Source organism: Cupressus sempervirens, chromosome 6 (assembly GCF_028749045.1).
Source record: "Cupressus sempervirens isolate cs-2001-9-10 chromosome 6, ASM2874904v1, whole genome shotgun sequence".
Lineage (NCBI taxonomy): Eukaryota > Viridiplantae > Streptophyta > Pinopsida > Cupressales > Cupressaceae > Cupressus > Cupressus sempervirens.
In genome coordinates, this window is record NC_143123.1 from 336,907,532 (window position 1) to 336,931,408 (window position 23,877).

Below are 23,877 nucleotides of genomic sequence, written 5' to 3' on the forward strand. Positions count from 1 at the left end.
AGCGAAAAATTGAGAACTTGGTACACTTTTCGACCTCCATTTGGGATTTTCCGCTATAAGCATTCCACAAAATCACTCTCAAAATACAGCAGAAAATTAACATGGTAAGCATGGAAGAACATATTGGCAAATTGAAGATATCTGGGTTACAAAGCATGTGAAAAAAGAATGGCTGGAAACTTTATTTTATCAATTCTGATTTTGTAACAATCATATAGAGCAGAATTCAGTAGCTCATATCTTTTGACTCAGTGATTATTTTTCCGATCGCTCTTGTCAAAATGAAGATAATTAGGTTTGGAAAAACATATCCAAAGATGAGCTCGATCCAACGGTGGAATCAAAAGATATGCCCCCCGAAACATGACCCATTTTTACCTGGCAGCAGTATTTATTTTGCTGTCCGCTCAATAAAGGAAAGACTTTGATATTGATTTAACATATTTAAATGTCAATTGTTAAAATATAATTTAAATATGTTAATATATATCATTATTAACTTTAAAAGTTAATAAGCATATCAGTTTTCAAAAGGAAAAATATGAGAAGTCAAAGAGACAAGATCGGTTATAGAACTGAAGTCACTAGAAGAAACCAAACGATTGTTGGAGAATGTATTTATTGTAAAACCTTTTCATTTGCAAAGGTTTCTTCTTTTCTACAAAAGTAGGCATTGCTGGAGTAGAGGAGAGGGCATTTAATTTCTGTATTTTTGTTTATGGATGGGAGATTGATATTCAATTTTTGTAACAGATTTGGCTGTAGATTGCAAGCAAATGTAATCAGAGCGTTGTGTAAAACAAGAAAGGTTTTTTTATGAATCAAAGTATTTGAGCATCACTTTTTCTGATTACTTTCAATTAGAGTATTGTTACAATCAGTTTTGAGCACTTTCTTGCATTCTTAGTCAAATGATAAATGGGTGATAGATCAGAGTACTGTCATTTGTTCTTGTTGTAAAGATTAGGATGTTTATTCTTCATTTTCATTTCATGTCATTGCATTTGCATAACAAACAATATCATTGCATTACCAATGTCAAGAAGTCATAGGAATTGTGGGTTCTTGGTATTGGCTAGGTTTAGGAACTAAAATCTGCGTGAGTTAGTTCTGTCTAGGGCTGGCTTGGTTTTCCTCTTCTGTTCTCGGGTTAAGAATGTACCCAATTAGTTTAGGAACAAATATATTCATTGAATATCATTGATAAGGGAGCTGTACCTTTTAATTCAGAGGAAATCTATCAACCTCATGATAGATTATCCAACTGTTGGTATCAGATTGGTTCTCACATGTTCGAGCATTTAAGAGTTACATTGGAAAGAACAAATTTATTTACCAACAGATTTATGGCGACTCTGCTGGGACTAGTTTTCATTCATGCAGTTAACTGCTACAATGCATGAAAAGGTTGGAAGCCCACCAAAAAATTTGAATGTGGATGCAGAATTTTGTGACAGTTAAGCAGATAAAACTGCTCATGAACTTTGCAAGCTTGACAAACATCATAGGTAGAGTTTTTGTGTGGATGAAGCTGAAAAGTCTGCAAGCATAACTGGCTGGGACGCAGGTATAAATTGAAGTTCAGCAGCAACTGTTAAACTGCATGTAGCTCCAAAAGTCTGCAATGAGAAGAAATCATGGACATGTTCTGTGATGCTACTCAGAGATTTGTATTGACATAGGTTGCACTTCGATGTGGTAATGTTTGATGCACATGCTCTTATGCACATGATTTGACAAAATAATCTTTTCACAGGCAATACTTTCTATCTGGATCACTAACTTTTCTTTTGAAGGAACAGTAAAAGAATGGCTATCCAAACAGGGGAACTGTATTAGTTGCAACCAGCAATCAAGATTCAGAAGATCTGAATCAGGATCACTTGTGGCTTTAAGTTCACAAACTGTACGTGGTATAGAAGCTCTAGAACTACTGTGATATGCTATTTTAGCATGTGAGACCAAATCAGCCTCCCTTATTGTTCTTAGTACATGTGCTGAGCTATCAGCTCTGGGATAAATAAATCAAGTTCTGTCTCAAGAAATTAGAACAGGTTTTGAGATTGTCTTTGTGATATATGCTAATGCTCTTATAACATGTAACTGAATCAAAAAATGCCGTAAAGAAATATCATCACAGGGAACACAGTAATTGCAAGACATAATGAATTTTCTAACAAATCTGTAACCTGATGAGTTTATGTCTGTCAGTACTGTCCTAGCCTGTTCCAGGTGGGAGATTTGAAATTGGGTATGGACATCTGTCAAAGACTCAAAGTGTAAAGGAGAGAGGAATTCATGCTATCGTTGAAACTGCCCTGTTAACATGTATTCAAAACACAGAAGCATAGACAAGGGACATAAATCATTTTGATTTGACAGAATGAATTTGTTGAGAGACACACCTAAAATAGATTCTCTGAAAGGGCCATAAAAATCTTTAAGCACGTGCAGTCAGCGGAGTTATTAAATGTTGTTATAGTGTGAAAGGATATTGGGGACACACAAACTGCTTGACAATTTTCCTTAAACAGAAGTAGTCTGAAAGAGTGCTACCATCAAAGAATATCAACAAAATAGCATACATGCCCAGTACTTTTGCATTGCAACGACTCAGAGTAGGAATGGTGGAGAGATGCATTTGTAAGAGATCGTATGATTGAATGGTGACCATTTAAGCAATAGGGATATGGAATTACTGTCCATCATGTAGCTGTCTCCAAGGGAAATGAAGAAATTACAAAGTTTCTTTTTGTTAACCTGGACATAACACTGCAGATGTCAATAGTTGGATTCCTATGAGCTGTTAGGAAGACAAAATAATTCTTATGTCACTATCAAATACCTAAGTTGCAGGTTTGGGTTTGGGGACGGGTTCGGATTTGGGTACGGGTTTGTGAGTTCGGGAATGGGTTCGGATTTGGGTATAAGTTTGTGGGTTTGGGAAATTTTCTTTTTGCATTTAGGTTTGTGAATATATACAAATATAAATATACACAAAAAAAAAAGAGAGAAACATACATAATTGCAAAACTAAAGCATTTCATAGTATGAATATATGTTGTTTGATCATTCATCAATGTCAAATGTCAAAGATAACATTAAATACTCATTCATTAATCTATGGTCACGATTTTAAAGAAAATCATACATTGAATTACTGTGTTGCAAAAAGATATTTCAAAACATAGACTCGTTCATTAAATAATAAAGTTTGAAATATAATGATAAAAATGACGAGTGTTTAATATTTTATCATTATATCAAAAGGCCCATCAAGGGTCAAATGGGTCATCAAAAAATGGGGGATCAATGAGTTCATCCCCGACTCCAACTAAAACAAGTTCCTCATCATTGGAACCCAAATTGGTACCATTAGCCTCAGGCATTGCTGTATCATCACCATCATCATCCACATATAGCAAGGCTAGGTAGATCCTAGATTGTCATATCCAAGTCAACAGACTTGGGTTCTACATCCCACAACTTCTCTGTCCCCTTCTTGTATTTTGGATCCTTGCGTGACAAGAGGCGCAAGTTGCTGCGAATGAATACCAAGTCCACTACTTTCTTGGCACACAACTGGTTAAGCTTCATTAAGTGGATAAAGGAGTATGTACTCCAATTCTGCTCAGCAACAAAAGATTTCACAATGTAGAGAGACTTCCAACCAAAAAAATAAATTTAGAAATAAAATATAAACTTGGTAGATATACAGGGTAAGTGGCCATAAAAAGTGGGGAGACTTAAACACTTATTTGTGAGAGGATCTTAATGGCAAGAGGATGGAGGTACATAGAGTCTTTCCCTTGTAGGTACAACCATCTAATACCATCCATTCTGCTTTGGTCATTGATAACATCAAGTTATGGATCTTTTCCTGAGACAAACTCTCCAAACTCTCTCTTAACATTTGATGCTGCCTCAGGATCGCTAAAGAGCCTACTAAATGCCTTCTTATACCCACTAGCAACCTCAGGATCTCTGTATGGTGGCACTCTACTAGGTATAGCAAATATCTTAGTGCTATAATACTCGAGGGATAGTGCATATGCCAGGGTGTAAAGGTGTAGTCATCTTGATTCAGTGATGAAGAACAATTGACTCCACCTTTTTGTACAAGGTGTCCTCAGGATCATGCTCTTTCTTCTGAGTGATCTAGAATGTCAAAAGATGTTCATGTAAGTTATCCTGATGTAATGTTTAAAAATTAAAATATCTCAATAAACAAGGATAGATGATTGTATTAAACTTACCAATTTTATTTTGTCTAGTTGCTGTGCATGGCATCATAGATGTCCCCCAAACAAGGCTTATTAGTGTCGGCAAACCAAAGCATATACATGATAGGCTTGGTCAATTTTAATACATAATCCACACAAGTCCACCAATCATCATCCAAGATTACTGCATTTACATTTGGGGCTCTTCTTGTATTCGAGTGCTTCCAAAAACCTCATTGGTTGCTAATAACAGTTTGGGACAATGCATTTTCAACCCTCACAAGTTGTCGAAGGATGATTGTGTGTGAAGCAAATCAAGTTTCAACAACCTAATAACTTGTTAATTGTAAGTTAATAACACATTTTAAATATGTAAACAACACAAAAAATATTTTATTCAATTATGTAAACATGATACAAAATGGTAAATGAAACTAAATAAATTAAATTTTAAAATTTAACTTCAATAATTCCTGATTGGAGAAAGTTTTGAAAATTGCTTGTAACATATGGTGGTTTGTCACAAACATTTGGATCTGCTCACCCTCCTCATATACTCTTTTCACCCATTCAATATGGGTGCCAATTGCTTTCATCACCAAATTTCAAGGAGTGGACAGTGCATGGTGTCCAAAAAATGTGATATTACCATGCCTCTATTAAAGCACCCCCAACCCTAGAAACTTTTGCATTGTCCGTTTATTACTTGGACAACATTATCAATATCCACGGAGTCTATGAATTCAATGAGAATCTTGGAAATAAATTCAGCATCTGTTACTGCCCCTTCACAGTCCACTGCCTCCAAAAACTTAGAGCCCTTGGGGGCGACAATAATCATATTTATTAATGTACAGTTTTTGTTTGCAATCATTTCATCCATTAGACACAATAGTCGCTCCCGTTTGGACCCAATAATCTCTTATTGGTTTGAGAAACTTCTCTTGATTTTTTCTCTCACATATTGATCCCTTTACCCCTAGGGCCTAGAAAATGATTTTTTTCTCGGTAATAAGAGCTTCTATATTGGGCATTGCAAAAATTACATTTCCATATAATTCCCCCACCTCCACCAGGACATTTCTTAAGTCTTGTTGTATACTTCCACAAAGGAGGCCCTTATTCAATTTTGTATTTTTGGGACCCCTCCCCACCCACTGAGCTTTGACTACTCATTGTTGCAATCTTTAACAAAAATGAAAAAACTTTTCAAAAGAAAAACCAAGCTATCAAATAACTAAATGAAAGGTTCAAAGGTTAAAATGCATACCCGGAACACTCAAATACGATTTTTGGAAGGATTCGTGACTTCACAATCAATCTCTAGCGCCTTCTCTTGAATCTTGCAAAATGGAAACACCAAAATGAGAGAGCCAAATTAGAAATAAAATGTGTTTGATGCATTCTAATAGGCTTCTTTTAGGGTAAAAAGAAAAAAATTAATTAAGAAGTATAATTTTGGTGTTTTTAAGTTGGGTTTTGGCCCCATGGGCCGTGGGTTCTTGTGGGGTCCGCCTGGGTCTCTGCCAAAACTGCCTGGTCTCATGGCTGAAGCAACACTTGATGGAGGGTGTAGTATTTTCTGTACTGTTAGAAGCTGCTAGTAAAAATGTTAGACCCTTTATTATTCCCCAAGTTTTAGGTAGATTCTGTATTAAAGTAAATCACAAGTTCAGTAATTTGAGGTACTCATTAGATTAAATGGATGCCTAGCTATGAATAGTAAATTGAGACTAAAAGTAAACCAGAACAGCTTAGATGTATATTATTAAGAAATCTTACAAGATTATCCTTTATTTCAAATGGATCAACATTATACTTTTTCTTGCTCAGATGGGCCTCAGTAAATTACGTGGACCCTTCTAGTCCCATAGTCCGTGGTGCAGACCCTGCGGACCTGCCAGGAACCCAGCGCAAATCCAGACCCGCTACGAACCCGGACCCAGACCCGGCTGGCAGGGTTCTAACCCTGCAACATAGTCAAATACCAAAAAATTGCCTGGAATGCTTGATACTCATGGAAGTAATGCCCTTGCAGAAACTCCTTCCAATAAAGTTCTCATGAAGTAACAAAGCGACCTTAGAGTATGATACCTAAAACATATTGAAAATAGTGCGACAATCACTTTTGTCTGCAGCCTTAGCAATCCTTTGCCTGCAACTGATAAATTTGTTAATAAGCGGGCTGAGAAACTGGATGAGTTTCACCATTCGTTGTATGATGTATTGACATGGACGATTTCTCTGCAACCAAAGGCCCTACGATCGGCGCAAGACCCAGTCATTTGCATCGTGGAACAGTTGCAGGTCCAACAAAAAAGTAACAATACTCTAGTTTTATCCAAGAAGTTGGAAATGAGATATATTACACAGGATATTTATTTTTTGGCACCATCAGTGGAAGAGCTGTTGAAAATAGCAGGATAGATATTCGGATGCAGAGGGGCCATGATAGTGAGCTTGGATGGTACTGAGATCAATGATGTCAAAGTCATCAAGAGGCATTGAAGGATCAACCAAAAAGATGCTGGAAAGAAGTGGAAGTGAACAAGCTGAAAATGGCAGATTTGAATTGACAATCAACTATTGAAGACATAGTGAGGAGACATAATTATACTGACTTGAATATGAAGTAGAATTTTTAAATACTTCATCCTCCTATGGAATCACTTTTCAAAAGGTCAATTTTGTAAAAGTTTGAGTTAGTAAGGAAGTCATACTTTATTTATATTATAATGTTATGTTAAAACTCACTTAAACTCACTTGAAAATGGAAAATTTATAAATTATAAAGTTATTTATTTTTTAAAGGGACTATATAATTGTAAAATATATTTTTCTAGGAGGCCCAACTAACCAAAAAGGTTAGTTGTATATGAGCATAAGGGTCTGTTACGTATTTTGGGATGACGTTTTGGGTCATTTTACACAACTTTGTATATGGAAGAGGTAATGGAGACTTTATGCTCAGTCTGGAAAAATAAGAAGAGATTTTTGTATGACTTTGTGGCTTTGCTGCTCTTTGCAGATTTTATATTATTCTCAAGTCTAGCATGAAATCATTTGTTATCTTTTCCTTATATTTTATGTGAACACAAACTGTTGAAATCTTTATTTATATGTTTATGGTGTAAATAGGTTGAACTCTGTTCTATTTAATTTTGCATCCATTCTTTCTACCTTTTTCCTGTTTTCTCAGGTATACCATGTGGTTCTTTTCACTGCAGCAAAAAGCTTTTGGGGAAATTATCTGCAAACCGAACATCTACTCTGCCTTGTGCATTCCCTTGTCTGCCTGCATACTAACTGCTTTGTCTTATGTGGCTTTTGTGTCTGTTTTGTGCATATCTGCTCTACATGTCGCTGCTGCTTTCGATTTCCCTCTTCAACAATTTGGCAGTTTGTTGTTCACTTTCTTTAATTCTTCAGATGGCCTTTAATGTTTTTGACTGTTAAGTCCTCACAACTTGTTTAGTTTACCCTCTCCTATGACTTCCTTGCCATGGTGCTAAATGTTAGAGTAATGATGAATAAATTCTGAGCGAATTGTGGCACGTTCCAGTGTGTGATACTTTTTTATATATCATTGCATAGGAAAGTCATTTTACATGACTAATGTGGCACTATTATTACTAGTACAAATTAACATAAGCAATTAATGCCCTGGTATATATCATAAAATATTTAATATCACGTTGATGGATGATGATATTGGTTTCTTTAGAACGTCCCTTGTTAGAAGACGTGACATCAAATTTCTTATATTTGTTACTTCCACGATTATGCTTTATTTTAGGGGTTCCTTCTTGGGTTATAGCTATCTGTAGGACATTTGTTTCACCCAGTCCTGTCATAGTTTCTTAGCTTCAAGTTGCCTTTCTATGTTCAGTGCTTGTTACAAATTGTAGATGGCATCGCCCTTGAACTTTAATGCTCCAGCAAAACATGGCCCAAGGACTCACTGTGGCCAGTCAATGTTGTGCTTCCAAGTTGAAAGTAGAGTTCATTATTGTACTTTGTGCAGAGACATTAGATGTTTCTCTTCAGGGGTTAGAGATTGAGAATCACTTAATTATAGATAACCTATGATGATAATTATAGATGACCTATGATGATGGTTCCTTTCGATTGAACCTTTGTATAAGCTTGCTTTATTGTGGAGTTCTCACTCTCATTGGGTTATCCTTACTGAGGCATTCATTTTATCTTATGCCTTCACTATTGCTTAGCCCTGAGTTGTCTTTCTATGTAGAACATTTATTAGAAAATATAGGTGGCATCATCATAAAACATTACTTCTTTAACATCACTGATTCGATGGTTGTGGATTCATTTTGGCCAGCTCAGGGTAATCACCCATTAGTTAGAAACTTAGAAGTTGAGTTGACTAATTGATAATGTTTTCCCATCCTTCTCAAGGTGGTGGAAATGATGATCACTTCTGTTGTAGATATCATTTCTACTATGAGAGTCCAGGAAAAGTCACTTTCTATAAAAAGATTCAAATATTTCTTTTCTGCTTACTTGTATAAGCATGATTAGTGGTTCTTGCTTTTATTTTGGGAAACTATCATTTGTTGATGTAGATCCATAAATGGGTCCTGAGAGGGGTTGCTGATTGTGGCATTCTTTTAGCCCTTTCTCGGAGTTAGAGTGCCATAAAACACAACCTATTCAAATATAGACCTGGGTAGATCAGCGAGATTTTCTCCTTTGAGTAATACTACTAAATTATCTAAATTTCCCATCATTAGACTTGGTGAATGGACTTGCATCTTTGTTACATTTGAGGAACTTTATTGATACCAGATAATATTGTGGAGGCAAGTACAGATTCAGTAGATTATCCCTACTAGTGGTTCCTTGACAATGGATCTTAGGATAGGTTATATGCCAAATACTTGACTTCTTTCTAGGATCATCTAACCTGCTTCCCCAGGTGCTAATGTTCTATCTTCAATTGGCCCTTCTATGATGATAGATGATGATGTTGATTTCTCTGGGTTGAGACTTGGTATAAACATGTGACATCACTGCTCTCTCGCTATTGCCACTTTCATTATTATGCATCATTGAGTGATAGCCCCTCACTATTTATCAATGGTCAATTTTTTTTTGGGGGGTTTACTATTTTAGGTTTACCTTCTTGCTATATAACTTTTTCTAAGTGATAATGTTTACTGTGAGAGCATAACCTCTTAACAAGTTTTCTTCTGGATTTGCTTGTCCAGCTGTGATAAAGCTAGACATCTGGCCCGAAAATTTGACTTCTAAAAGACAAGTCCCCTTTTCTAGGGCTTTACTTTACTATCTTTGGACAAGATTGCTTTGAAGATTATTCATATTGTATGCAATGAGTTCATCTGAAGAGGTTCCCTTCATAACTGATTTCAAGATTCCATTAAGCCCTTTTTTTGCATGCTTTTAGTTTTTAGTATTAGTGTATATTGTGTCTCTGTTTCAAATTTATGCAGATTGGGGTGTATACAGTGAGACCTTCTACTTCTTTATGGTTAGTTTTTCTATTCATAAAATTGCTGGGTGTAATGGCTGTTCTTTTTGAAAACATTCTCATTCCACAGCTCATGCAGAAGTAAAAAACTGGGTCTGTGGCTGTCATGTCTCATCTTTCTTTGGAACCCAATATCATTGTTTCATGAACAGTTGTGTATTCCCAATAGCAAAGCATGTTCTTGGAAGATCCATTTGCAATTAGCATTATAGGAAAAGGTCGATGATTTATTATCTTGGGCAGAGGTGGATCTCATGCTTCTATTTGCCACATGTTTTAAAATTCTGGCTTGCCTAATTAAACTGTTTACCGGACAAATTTGCAGAAATGTGTCAATCAGAGCTCTTGTAAATAGATTGAATAGATCCTTATTTCTAATTAGAGTGGAAGGACATGATTCTCCACAATTGCTCTTGGTCGCCCATTATTTGGAGTCTTCTTTGGATGAATTTTTCTGTTGTTTCAAATCCCACCTCTAAATGTATGGAATATTTGGAGATATAGATTGGGTGACTGCCAGTATGAGGAGATTGATCGGTGACTTGTTCCCTTTTTGCTTTATACTCGAGTCAGAGCCTCCCCATATGGATCTTCCTTTAGGGTAGATGCAGAAATCAACTAGTACTTGAAGAAGTAGTTATAAAAGATGTATTGGAAACTGCAATTAAAATATGATATGATATATATAGTAATTGAAATATGATTTAGTTCTTTGTAGATATATGGACATCATTTGTTGGCAGCCTAGAAGGTACTAAGGTGTGCTTAACACATAGCTGTGCACCAACTAAACAAAAGGCTCATTAAGATGCTGAAAATATTTTAGTTAGTTATTAATATATTATTTTGAAAAAATATCGTTAATGGTCGCACCTATTTGACATTTTGAATCATCATTCTGTTATTGTAATTTGCATTTATAGCTGTTTGATCTGTGCTGTTATAATTTCTGTAAAATTTTCATACTTCTCTGCATAGCTATTGAAGAGAACTAGTGCTGAATGTACTCCATTATTGGTGAACCAGACTTATTAGAATAAGGGAAGTTCATGGCATTGTTAGCTATTATAATTTCTGTAAATTTGTGATACTTATCTGCATAGCTGCTAAGGAGTACATGGTGGCGAAAGTATGCCATTATTGGTAAACCCAACTTATTAATATAAGTGAATTTTATGCCAGTGTTCTTGATAGAAGTTTTGAGTGTCAAGGAAACATTAATACACCCCTGGAAGCTGCGAACCGACTTACATAAAAGAGAGATCCAGTTTTATTGTTTTTCTTCTGTGTTTGGAAAAATGTCCTAGTGGCTGCTTGGTTGGGCGGACTCCCAGCCTTCCCTAGGATGTTGAGAACTTCAGAGACACCCAAGCATTCCCTTGCCATTTTGGGGATGGCTGGGAGTGCCCACATCATCCCCTGCAAATGGAAATATACCTGGGTTTTGTCCCCATCCCCGACTCCCAGAGACTGTCTTAGAAATACAATTTTGTGGGTTGGGGAATGTGTCTTCATGGAATGCTGTATTTAAAAATATATCATGTTATTTTTTAAGTTCTCAAGTCATTTTCCAGACATATCTATGTATTGAGCTTCTGAAGTCTGTAGTGACAACTTCTTGAAGCCTTTATCTTCTATATATGTCACTGTTTTTGTCAAATAGAGATAGATGCATGTCCGTTTGTGTTTTTGCTATAAGTTATTTCCTGGAGTCAAATAGCACACCTTAATATATTTTTCAAACATGCCGAAATTTTCAACTTCTGAATTACTTTTAAGATTTTCACCTGTTGTTATATTAGCTCTGGGAGTATTGGGGTTAAACTTTAAGATTCTTAGGATTTCTCATACATTTCATTCGTATTTTCTGGTGTTCTCAAATTTCAGAGTTACAATTGCCATACCTGTATCTTGTGGCTGTTTATTGTAGAATGATTGATTTTCATTTGACATTCACTCTAATTTTCTTTTTTTCCAGAACTTTAATAGAATGATTGCAATAAATACTGCTTACAGTTCAAGCATCTTCAATGATTGGCAGGCACAAGACTAGGCAACATATTGGACAGATGGTGAAAGATACATCTGCAAAACTTAAAGCAGCTAGCGAAGCAGATCAGCATACAGAAGTTAGTGTAAGTGATATTTTTCTCCATGCAACCTTTTCTCCCATTTTCAATTTCTTGCACTGATCATGGAGGGACCCTGAGTATATATTCCTGCATGTATATAAATTTTATAAATTATCTAAATGATATCTTAGTGAGGAAATGCCATTAGTACTTTTTGGGTCTTTGGTAAGTTTTCTGGTCCTCATGGTGTACTTTTCTGTCTTATTTTATGTTTTTGTATTCAGTAGTATTTTTACCATTTTGTGATAATCATAGTAACACGGGGACACGTCCCGCCCCTTTTTGCCCCACATCCTTGAGACTTGGATGCATTGGGGACTTGGAGACTCTGTCCCCCCTGTCCCCAGTGGCGCCACCAGATTCCGCCACCTACGCCAAGGTGGGGACGTCCCGATGTTGACTATTTGCTGATTCAACTATTTATGTTCAATGTTTGATGTTCTAATTCAATCCAATGATCAAGTATTTACTCTTTTACATCTTTATATCTTAAATTGCAATACATCTTTTCATAACTAGCATTTAAATTACCATATGTATATATATAAACACCCCCTCCTGTCCCCCGCCACCGCCCCCCCCATCTTCCCATTGTCCCCAAATTAAGGCCCCTCTGTCCCCTATCCAGGAAACTTGTCCCCTCATTCCACTGCCCCCCCGTCCCCTAGGGTGGTGTAACTATGATGATAATATTGTTATATGTCATATATTCTTACAGGTTGCATGGATTATAGTTAGTTTTTTCGGAAGGGTGGCCTTCTATTTATCTTTTTCTAAAGTCAATAGTTGAATTATCTCATTCAAAAATTCTATTAAAATTACAGGCTAGTAAGAAGGTAGGAGATGCAAAACTTGCAAAAGACTTCCAAGCAGTCTTAAAAGAGTTTCAGAAGGCTCAACGGCTTGCAGCTGAACGCGAGGCTGCTTACACACCTTTTGTTCCGCAAGCAGTTCTACCATCAAGGTGGGATTATAATGAACATTTCAAACATTTTTTCATGTAATTAATGTATGTTTCAGTTTTAACTCTTGTTAAGTTTAGCTTGTGCTGGAACATTCTACATTTCAGCACAAAATCTCTACATCATAGGGATCTTTTTTCTCTAGTGAGTGGTTTGGTCCTTTGCCACACATTTCTGCTTAAGATTGATTCTGAAAATTTACTGTGCCATCTCTCTTTATAGTTATGTTGCAAGCGAGCTGAATTTAAGCCCAGACAAATCTCAGGAACAGCAAGCTCTTTTAATAGGGTCAAGGAGGTAATTCTTTCCCAGAGTTTAAGTATTTGTATCAGTTGGATATGATATTTTTATCTTCCTGTTTAGCTAAAGAAACCATATAATTAGGCTTCAAAACAAACTAAGAACAATTAATGTCATATCTTGCGATCCTTTGAGTTCTTTGACAAAGTTGTGTGGGATGGGCACAGTTTGGCACTGGTATGAAATAATTTCTCCACTAGCGTGCAATTGGGTGGAATAGGTATGCTTGCATCATCTTGCTGATTCTAAATTTTGTTTGAATTGGTGCTATGCAAAACAAGTTTTCAGATGGGGCTTGGATAATTTCAAATGGTCAATGGAGGGATGGTTGTCAATTATGTCTCCATCTTTGAGATATGAATGAGGTGGTTAAGGGATGACTGTCCCTTGTCTTATAGGTAACTTCTTTTCTAAATAAAAGATTCAAATCTTCTTAAAGGTGGACAAATGATGGCATGGAAAAAAATTATAATAGATTTAGCAGGGCAGCAAAGGGCTAACCGTCCTCTTACTATGCTTCCATATGGAAAGAGAGCTCATGAGCTGTGGTTGCACCTTGTCTTTCTTAACTCTTAGGCACTTCAACAAATAAAGGACAGTTGTTGCTTCTCTTGCCTAATGCAAAGTTGTTTATTCAAAGCGAATGGACTTTAGCTGTCACTTACCCAAGCATAAGCATTTACATATGGGATCATGGGGCACCTTACTTTTGCCATGCATAGTGATTGTAGTTATTTTGGGTCGAATGGATAATATCTGTGATAAATTGGTTTATAACTTTATTGTGTAATGGGTGGGTTATGGATATATCATCCCTTTGTATCACTGAAATTAAAGTTTCTTATAAATATTAAATATACACTGCATTTGTAGATAGGTAGCCATTAACAAATTTGTAGCAAATACATGGGTCAACACCCTCAGCTCTAATTGTCTCTAGCAGGTTGGCTGTCAAAAACCAAACCTGGATGTAAAATTTAAATTAAGTTTCACCCATAAAGTTCACCTGATTCAAGCCGGTCAACCATCAAAGTCTTTTAATTTAATTAGTTTCATGAGGCTTAAGGTATAGTCAAACCTTTTAAAATCCTTTCCACCAACACATTGAAGGCCTTTCTTGCAATTTAAAAGGCCCGTGTCTCAGAAGAACCTCAGTATATCATAGATTTTGTCATTTACAACGACTCTTGTATCATCATATAAAATAATGATAGATTTTCAAGCTGTTAATATCTTCTTCCACCTAGTTAGCTGTGCAGTAGCTTCCCAGCTATTGCTCTCTTAAGAGATCTGTCAATCTGCAAAATATCCTATACAATTTGCAGCATATGTACTACAGGTAAAGCGAAGACCATTGAAACCTTGTTCACTAGTGTTGATCTATGTTTAAATTTGTTGGCCCTAACACTCTTGCTCATCCAAGCACTAATCTAACTAGAGACTGACTGTTTAAGAACTATCAAGGCTTGTTTGAGAATACAGTAAGACTGTTTATAAAAATCAGGGATATTAAAATCTGCTGTCATCTGCTTCCAATTTTTTAAACAGTTATTTATGAGTGTATCATGAAAATCAGAAACACTTTAACTGTCCCATTTCTTGACAGAGCAGCCTTGAAGCAAGGCAAGGTGCCTATTCTTGTGAGATAAACTCCACTAAATTGACATTGAAATAAAATATCTCATTATTACCACTATTGGCAGCATGATTTCTCTCAACGCATCCCCTTATGGACTCCCACCCTTCCAAATACTGGCAAGTACAGAATTAACAGAATGGAAAGAGAGATATCACTTTACCAAAAAGGCTTAATACAGAATTTACCAAAAAAGATATCACTTTGGTGCAAATTTTTCCACTGTCTGGCAGATTTGGCACCGCCTCTTATACATTCCTTCTAATGACAACTTTCCATGGTTCATTATCTTTTAAGGATTTCAAAATCCATTTGTGAATCAAAGCTTTCCGATGAAATTTCAAATGCTTGAGATCTAATCCTCCTCTGTCCTTACTCAAACAACACCAACTGCGCTTGACTGCTTGCTTTGTGTTATTACCTTTTCCATCAGACCAGAGAAAGTTCTTGATCATCTTCTGAACATTGTTGATTTGGCAACTTGCAAAAAGCCAAACTGAAGCATAATAGATGGAGTAATGAAGAAATAGTTTTTAGTCAGACTTGAACTGTTGCAGCAAGAGAAATGTTATTATTTCAGCTTTTTGACTTTTTCTCAATCTTTGAAAACAGCAATTCCCATGTCTCAATGAAGGCTTGACAAAAAGAGAAACCGAGGACATTTCATTTGGCTTGATTTGGATCTTACCATTGCCATCTGAGCTTAGAGAACTAGACTAGAGGCTCAATCAACCAACTCAACATAATAGATTTGGATTCTTCATAAATTTTTGAACCAGAATCTTGAAAAAAATCCCCAATCTATCCATTAGGATATTCAAATTTAGCTCATCCCACAGAGGAAAGTGTGCAGTATTATCAGCAAACTGCATGTTTAACAAGGAACTGTTAGCAGGCCAGATGATACCTTGAATTTTTGGACCAAGCTGCTCAGTTGTTAAAACATGGTACAAAGCATAGTTCAAAAAATCGGTGATATACTGCCAATACCGCGATATTTTGCGGGACGTAGTTGTTCCTGATTTAATCAGGACAGATATTGGGGCCTATATTCTGAAAAAATTGCTGTCAAATATATTACAAAAACTGCCCAATATGGCCAAGGTAATGGTAAAACTACTGGGGATATCGGGCAACCAGAATATGTTTCATTTGACTTTAAAAAAGAATTTAGCGGGTTTTATCCTTTTTGACTTCATTTTTGCATAGTTTTTAGAGACCCGCCGCAGTCCCAGGAAATATCTATCGCAGGTGCCAGGCCAGGTTGCAGGTCGACAGGTATTTCTGCTTTTAGATGATTGCTTTTAGACAGGTTGCAGGTCGACATGTAGTTTCAAAGCTCATACTATAATTTTTAGCTGTTGCCAAGGCCCGACATAGAAGCATAAAAGTAATATACTTGTCGAGTGTAGACTCAATAAGTTTAATCTTTATATGATAAGCAATATTTGTGATTATGTATAGCAAAGTAACAAGAATCGGCCAAGAATCGGAATCGGTAAGGCCGAATCGAATCATGAATCAGCCAAGAATCAGAATTGAATCGCGGCTATTAATCAACAAATTAAAAAAACCCTTTAAATTTAGAGATTTTAACAATTTAAAATTTATTTTATGCACCCTTTATTGAATATAACTTAAACACACTATAATATCATCAAGTAGAAGGTAACATACATAAACATGGAACATAAATGATAAATCAATCACATACGTAACTATGTTACACATAAAATGTAAATTGTAGGCTGTAGCTGAAGTAAATAGAAATCATAGGATCATAATGATTCAAATCATAGAATGTATGTAAGATGAAGATCCATAAGACATAAAATCATAAATGTATGTAAGAATCTAAGATGAAGATCCATGAAATGTATGTCTATCAATATCTGTAAACAAAATGAAAAAACAAGGCTCTAACTCAAGCCTCATCATCATCCTCAAGGTCGGTCGTAGCCTCATCCTCTGAGTATCCAGTCTGCCTTCTCGAAAGACGTCTAATGCAGGTCCTAAAGGACTGTCGAGCCATATCCCCTGCATGTAAGATGGGCTCACGAACAACATCACTAGGGCTTGTGTTTGTGCGTGCGCATGTGTGTCTACCAGTGCCTGAACGTGCTCTAGTTGCCTCTTTTTCCATGGCCACAACCTCAACCTCTCTATCCACTGGTCAATCCACTCATGGTCTTTCTCAGTGAAGACTGGATCCACAACCTCAGTGAACCACTCCGATTCTGGATCAATCTCCTCCAGAATGACTGGAGAGGAGTTAGCGCCCAAAATCTATCTGATCCTAAGACGAAGGTTGTAATGAACAAAGACAAGATCATTCAACCTTTGCATAGTCAACGTATTTCTCCTCTTCGAGTGGATGTGCTTGAACATGGACCAACTGCGCTCACATCTAGAAGTGCTGCTTGGCTGACTCAGAGTAAAGATGACAATTTGTTGAAGTATTGGGGTTGTGGGCCCAAACATTTGCCACCATCTATTTGAAATAAGGGAAAACAAAAATAATTAATCTCATTTACAACTTTAAAATTACATAATAAAAATTTAAAATGCTCAAAGTATAAGTCATAAACTTAAGATTCATGAGTATATTATTTTCACTTGGTTGTATTGTTGTCCGAGCATCTATGGCCATCCTACCAGAGAAAAGTGGTCCTTCTTTATTATTGAATTTGTCTAGGTCAATGGTTGTAGATGCGCTATCCTCATCACTACTCAACCTCTGGATCACTATATATAAGCCAGTGAGAACCTCCTCATCTGCCTTGAAGTTAGGATGGAAACAAAATGGTGGATTCAGATAGTAAGCTGCCACATGGATGGGTCGGTGGAGCTGATTCTGCCATCTCCTATCAATGATCTCCCAAATAGGAGCATACTTCTCCTGCAATCCTACATACTAGGCATTGATGGTCTCCTTGGCCGTATCCATGCCCTCATATATGTAGCCCATAGAGGGCTTCTCCCCATCAACAGTTCGTAGGAGAGATGCAAGGGGCACAATGACCTGCATATAATGTAAAACAATTTTTGAGTCAAAACTTAAATATAAAATAATATAACTAAAAGTAAAACTAAATCATTAAACAATTAAATAATAAATATTAAATACTAAATGGTAAAATACTAAATGTTAAATTGCTAGAAATTTACGTTAAGGATTTCTTTAACAGGTTTCCAAAAACCATCATCATCAAAGATGCAATTCACCACATCTACCCTTGTAGTGGTCGTAGCATAGGAAGATCTAATCCACTCCCGCCCAACAAACATGCTCCTCAAATTGTCCCTTGATGTCAACAAGGATTGCAGTGTGATGAAATTCGAGGCAAACTTTGTGATGCTTGGACGAGCTAACTCTCCGCCTCCTGTGTAGTCCCTCATTGCGCTAAGGACGAACGAATAGATAAACTTGCATATATTTTTTGCCCTTTCAACACATGATTTGATCCATACAAGCTTGCCAATTTCCTCCGACATAAGGTCAAGGCAATGTGCCACACAAGGAGACCGAAATGTGGTGGGGTGCCTCTCCATCAAAAGTTTACCTACAACAATTTTAATTTAATTAGAAGTTCAATCATGTTAAAAAACTTAGAATTAGAAAAAGTTCAAAATTCAAATAAATTTATCTTCAAAACTTGAAAAGTTAAAAGTTTACCCGCGGCAAGATAACTTTCTGCATTATCTGTCACCACCTGCACCACATGTTGCTCCCCCACCTCTGCTATGTCTTCCTCAATAACCTCACATAAGTATGTGGCATTTTTGATATGAGTGCAAGCATCAATGGATTTGAGGAACATGGTATATCCTACAAAATAGTGAATTATCATGGATCATCAACAAATTAGCAATCAACAAATCAAAATTTGAAATATTCAATCATGATTCACAATTCACAATGTATGTAGGAAAGTAGAATGATCAATCGCCTCTATAGGAAACAAGAAAATTGAGGAGTGTTCTATTTCTCCTATCTGTCCAACCATCAGTCATGATGGTGCAACCTTTTTGATCCACTCCTTTCAGTGGTCCTCAAGCTCAACCTTCATATCCTCTACCATTTCATCTAAGAGGTATCCACTCAACTCAGCCTTAGTTGGGGCTTTAAATCCCGAACCACAAATAGCAACTGCATCTATCATGTTTTGCCAATAAAGAGTCCTATCACAAATAGATTATGATCGGAAATTTAGATGACAAATCATTACGTAAGCTTGTAAAGTGAATCTATGATTAATCAATGAATCATAAAACAAGTAGATATAATTTATTTTTTACTTTAACCTTAAAGAAAACAAATAAAAAAGAATTAGTTGCTGCAACAAATGGAATGTTACAAAAGTACCAAAATTTGCAAATTTCTTTTCTAGCAGCATCATGAATCTCCTTGTTCAAACCCATGCCCTTAAGTATGGGTTGTGAGCCACGAGTAGTGTGGGGCACAAAGTATTTATCCAATTTGTTCTTCCGCACTCTAGGCTGCAATAGGTTGGACTCAATCTCAGTATAAGACCGACTAGCACTAACACTAGCACGAGCACTAGAACTAGGATGAAAAGGAGGCCTGAAAGAACCCTCTCTAACACAACCTAGAGATGCAGATGTTGATGCGGCTATGGGAGCATGGGAGCCTATAGCCCTTAATCCTTTAAGTTGCCTTTCCTTATTCAATTTCTCTTGTTTATATTTTTCTAATGCCAATAAACAAGTGCGTTTTGCTGTAGCAGTTTGTTGAGTGCAAATTGTAATATTATGTCCAATTATAGCAGCGATGTGGTATTTGAATCAATACCACCATAATTTATTTCTTTACAATACATACATTTCGTTTGAAATTTGTTTCTTCCAGGAAAGTCTTCGGTATACCTCCAACATTCATCTTTTTACCCATTGTGGAAAATGAAAGTTAAGGCTGCTACAATAAGAAAATTCAAGTAAAACCTCAAAGTTTGAAACTAATAAACAAAAGTTACAAAACAACACACCCTACTTTGCAATTTAGTAAAACTGAAAAAATTCAAGATTTGCAAATGAAAACTAAAAAATTTAACAAAAATTGCATAATACACTAATGTGCAAAAAACAATGAACACATACCTCTTGCAAATGAGTTGAGGAGTGTTGCTATTGACTCCTTCATGCTCCCAATGCAATCTTATGGCCTCCCCAAATGGACTTTTGAACGCTTTGGTGCTCTTCCTTCTTGCTGGTTGCAAACCTGTGGTTTTTCTTTTCTTTTCTTCTTCCTCACTTTTCCACTCTTCTACTCATGCTTAACAATTAGGAGGCCCTTTAGGGTTAAAACAAATAGGAGAGGACAATTTTTAAAAAAAAAAACATGTGTTTTAATTAAAAAACGAGTTCACTTTTTGCCTTGCCGCACGGCCAATTCATGGAATCTATTCATGCGATTTTTTGCATGAATTGCATGAATTGACGATTCATGGAAAAAAATCGGTGATTCGATTCACTAGCTCCAAAAAAAATTGGCATGCCTGAATCGAATTGTCAAACTGGCGATTATGGTGCTTTTTGGGCAATTCTCGGAACTATGATGTATAGAATAATGATAGAAGTATACTATTATATCCAATATAGTATATCAGATATCTATAATATTTGTAGATCAAAATTAAATTGTATTTAATATTTATAATACAATAATTAGTATAGAGTCAAATTAGTATATCTATAACTGTATCTATTCTATTTAATATTTGTAATACAGTAATAAGTATAGAATTATATTAATATACTGTTACTGTTAAAAACTTAAACATATGTCTGTTACTTGTTTACTGTTATAATTTAAATTTTAGATACTGTAATACAGTCTACAGATATTTATAAATTTATATTTTGTATATTACTATATTCAATAATGCATTGAATTATTAATAATTTATTATAATTATTGACTATTGACAATTGTATAACTATAAATTTATAAAATTATATTTATTATTTATAATATTTATAAATTCAGATGTTGTACTTGTTTTTTGGTATATGATTCTATCACTATGTTAATCTACTAAGTTTTAGTTGCTATGAATTACTATTTAACTCGAAAGTTTGATTAATATATGGTGGATATTTCAAATTATTATATATTCTACAAATTTGGTGTGTGTGTGGGCATTTATAAGGAAATCTTAACAAATTGTATATTTTCAAATGTTCAATAAAAGTGCCGATTTATTGCCAAAATTTTCACCAAGTTTTTGCCGATTCCGAGATTTATAAAAATCTTGGGTCGGCCGAGATATTGCCGAAACCAAAATTTTAAACAATGGTACAAAGCTTCAGAGGCAATGACAAAAAGGCCTGGGACCAAAAAGGGCAGCCCCATCCAATGGAATTTTAAGGCAAAACGGGTTCTGAAAGAGACCGAGTAATCTGAGCAGTGACATCTTTATTTTTTTTCCATTTTACTGTAGTTCTCAGGAAATTCAAAAGTTTCAAGAGTGGAGACAACAACGGTCCATTCCACCCTATCATATGCTTTTCCAAAATCTGGCTATAGCATCCCCACATTCTGGTTCCACTTATTAGCCCAATCCATGGCTTCTCAATTGGCGATCAAAATTTTCAAAACTTTACTGCCTCTTATAAAACCCGGTGTGAGTATAATTAATGATCTCTCGGAGAACTCAAAAGTCTTAGCAAAGATCTTATAAGACACACTTGATAAAGTACTAGGTCTCCTTTGGCAAGAACTAGATGATGCCTCTTTTAATTTTCTTGTCCAGGGAACCTTTGTCAATATTTTCCTTATAGTGAAGGCAAGGAGTAATGTCAAATGGAATTCACCAATAGGTGAGTTTATCAAAATGAACTTTGACGGGGATGCAAAGGGCAACCCAGGTAAATCAGGGACTGGATGTATAATTAGAGATATTAAGGGACATGTTTTCGCAGCTAGACTAGTAAATTACCAGATGGAACCAGCAACATAGCAGAGGCAAATGCTCTATTACAAGGTGTGAAATTGGCACTGAAATGGAAGGTGAAAAAAGTTCATATTGAGGGAAACCACAAGTTATGATTTTGGCCGTAATCTCCAGGAATATATACAGTTGGCAAATAGATTATATTGTCAGAACCTTGGAAACTACTCCCTAGATTTGATGAATGCAAGTAGTCATTGTTTAAGAGAGGCAAATAAAATGGCAGATTGGTTGGCTAATTATGAAGTGGAGATGGAAGAAGGCACATTCGAGTTTAATGAAAATCAATTGTTTCAAGCTATCCGAAGTAGCCTATCAAGTAATGAACTGCCTCATATATTAGATAAGTACACTTAGCCAAAGGGGACTCAGGCTATCATCAGGGCAAGTAGCGAATATCAAGTAATAATAATAAAATAATTCAAGTAAAGAAAGCATACTAGTTGTCATTAGATCAGGGTTGGCTGGGTGCAGTTTGGGAAAAAGTGGTGGCAATTATTACCATGGTTTTGGAGGCACAGTAAATCAAGCAAAATTAGTATTGCACGAGGGGGCACTCGTGTAGGTTTTAGGTTTAGTATCTTCTACTCGAAGGCATTGTAAGTGATGATATGGCATATCTTTGAGATAATTCATAATATAATTGTACAAAGGGGTACATATCTAGTAATTAAGACAGAGGATATGAGCTTAAGATCTCATATAAGATGAATGCTTAAGTGGATCTGTCCGCAATAATAATTTTGAGGTGAAGTTTACAGTCTAGGGAAGGGCGATTTGTACTCTATAATACGCTTAGGTGCATAGTATTCTAATGGACTTGATCTGGTATGTGTGAATATCATTTCACTGGATGTAGATGTGACTCAGAACTCATATGGACAGCTATAAGATAAGCAGTGTATTGGGGATGGAGGTACAGTGCCTGGTGAGGTTGCCACAATTCAGATCAAGTGGGTGAAAATCTGAGTTATTAATTTCTAGAAATCCAGATTATAGATTTGGGTGTGTGTCATTCCAGATCATTTGTTCACATGGCTGTGAGTTAATTCATAAATACCTAGCAATAGACCGAATTGCTATTCACCATAGCTATTGTTAGTGAATTTGTAGAAAGGTGAAGGGTTTGGTAAGATTTCACTTTCAGTGGTATCCAACGTTCTGATCATGGATTACAGACCCCTTAATCTGCATATTTTGATTCCCATTCGGCAATTGGAAGTGCCTACCTCAGGCCTGTTTCTCAGTCGGTAGTTTCATCACGCTTTTAAAAAAGTGCCTTGGGATGCAGACAAGGCTATTAGAACAGTGATTGGGGAGGAGGTACTGATTCCAAGGACATGTAGGAGTATTTACCACTCCCAGGTGGTGTCGATCTTTCTCTCAAATTTCTTCGACTTCGTACCTAATTATCAGAGTATAATGAGAGTCACTGACCAGTTTATAAGGAATGATTTTCAATGTGCAGAAGGCTTGGATGTTGCAGCGAGTAGATACAGTTTACTGGATTCAGATGCTTGGTGGGGGTTTGTTTCCAGTAAAATATTTAGATAAGAGATTGGAGTGTGTTTGACTCTATGATGTGATGAAACTTGGTCTTGAAAATCTGGATAATATGGGTTTTCAACATGAGCTGGGTGCTTTCACAGAGGCTATTCCCTCAAAGATAATGGGGATTGCATTTAGCCTGTCTGACGCCATTGCCCTGCTGCTGCAATATAACTTGGGTGCTTGCGGGGGTGGACAACAAATTCCCTAGCTCACACAGTGCTGCAGGCATTCCAATCCAGCTTCACCAGCTACTAAAGGTAAAAAGGTTGCAAATGCCGATGAGGCTGATTCATAAATAATTTCGGACCATGTTACCAAGCTACAAAGTCAGAAAGTATATGTACAGAGTTTTGTTATTTAGGATGCCATTTTGATATAGGGCATTTATTATATGATGTAAATGGAAGGTGTAAGGTGACATGTATAGGATTAGAAGGTCTTAGATTATGTCTTCAGAATATGATCTGCAGTCTGCAGATTTTGGAGCAGTGTGATGGTTTTAGATAGAGAGATATATTATTTACATTATATTGTGATTATGGAGCCATTTTGAATAATGGTGGCATGATATAAAGTTGTAAACACATGCA

At 36.1% G+C, this 23,877-nt stretch overlaps 1 protein-coding gene across 1 annotated transcript in view; it reads left to right on the top strand.

Annotated features, from left to right (window-relative positions):
* Nucleotides 1-23,877, top strand: part of LOC149552522 (syntaxin-22-like) — an 83,385-nt gene that overhangs the window by 26,721 nt on the left and 32,787 nt on the right. Inside the window, exons 2-4 of the mRNA XM_089788107.1 lie at nucleotides 11,777-11,870; nucleotides 12,692-12,831; nucleotides 13,052-13,126. Coding sequence (XP_089644233.1) covers nucleotides 11,777-11,870; nucleotides 12,692-12,831; nucleotides 13,052-13,126 — 309 coding nt within the window. The remainder of the gene's footprint in view (nucleotides 1-11,776; nucleotides 11,871-12,691; nucleotides 12,832-13,051; nucleotides 13,127-23,877) is intronic.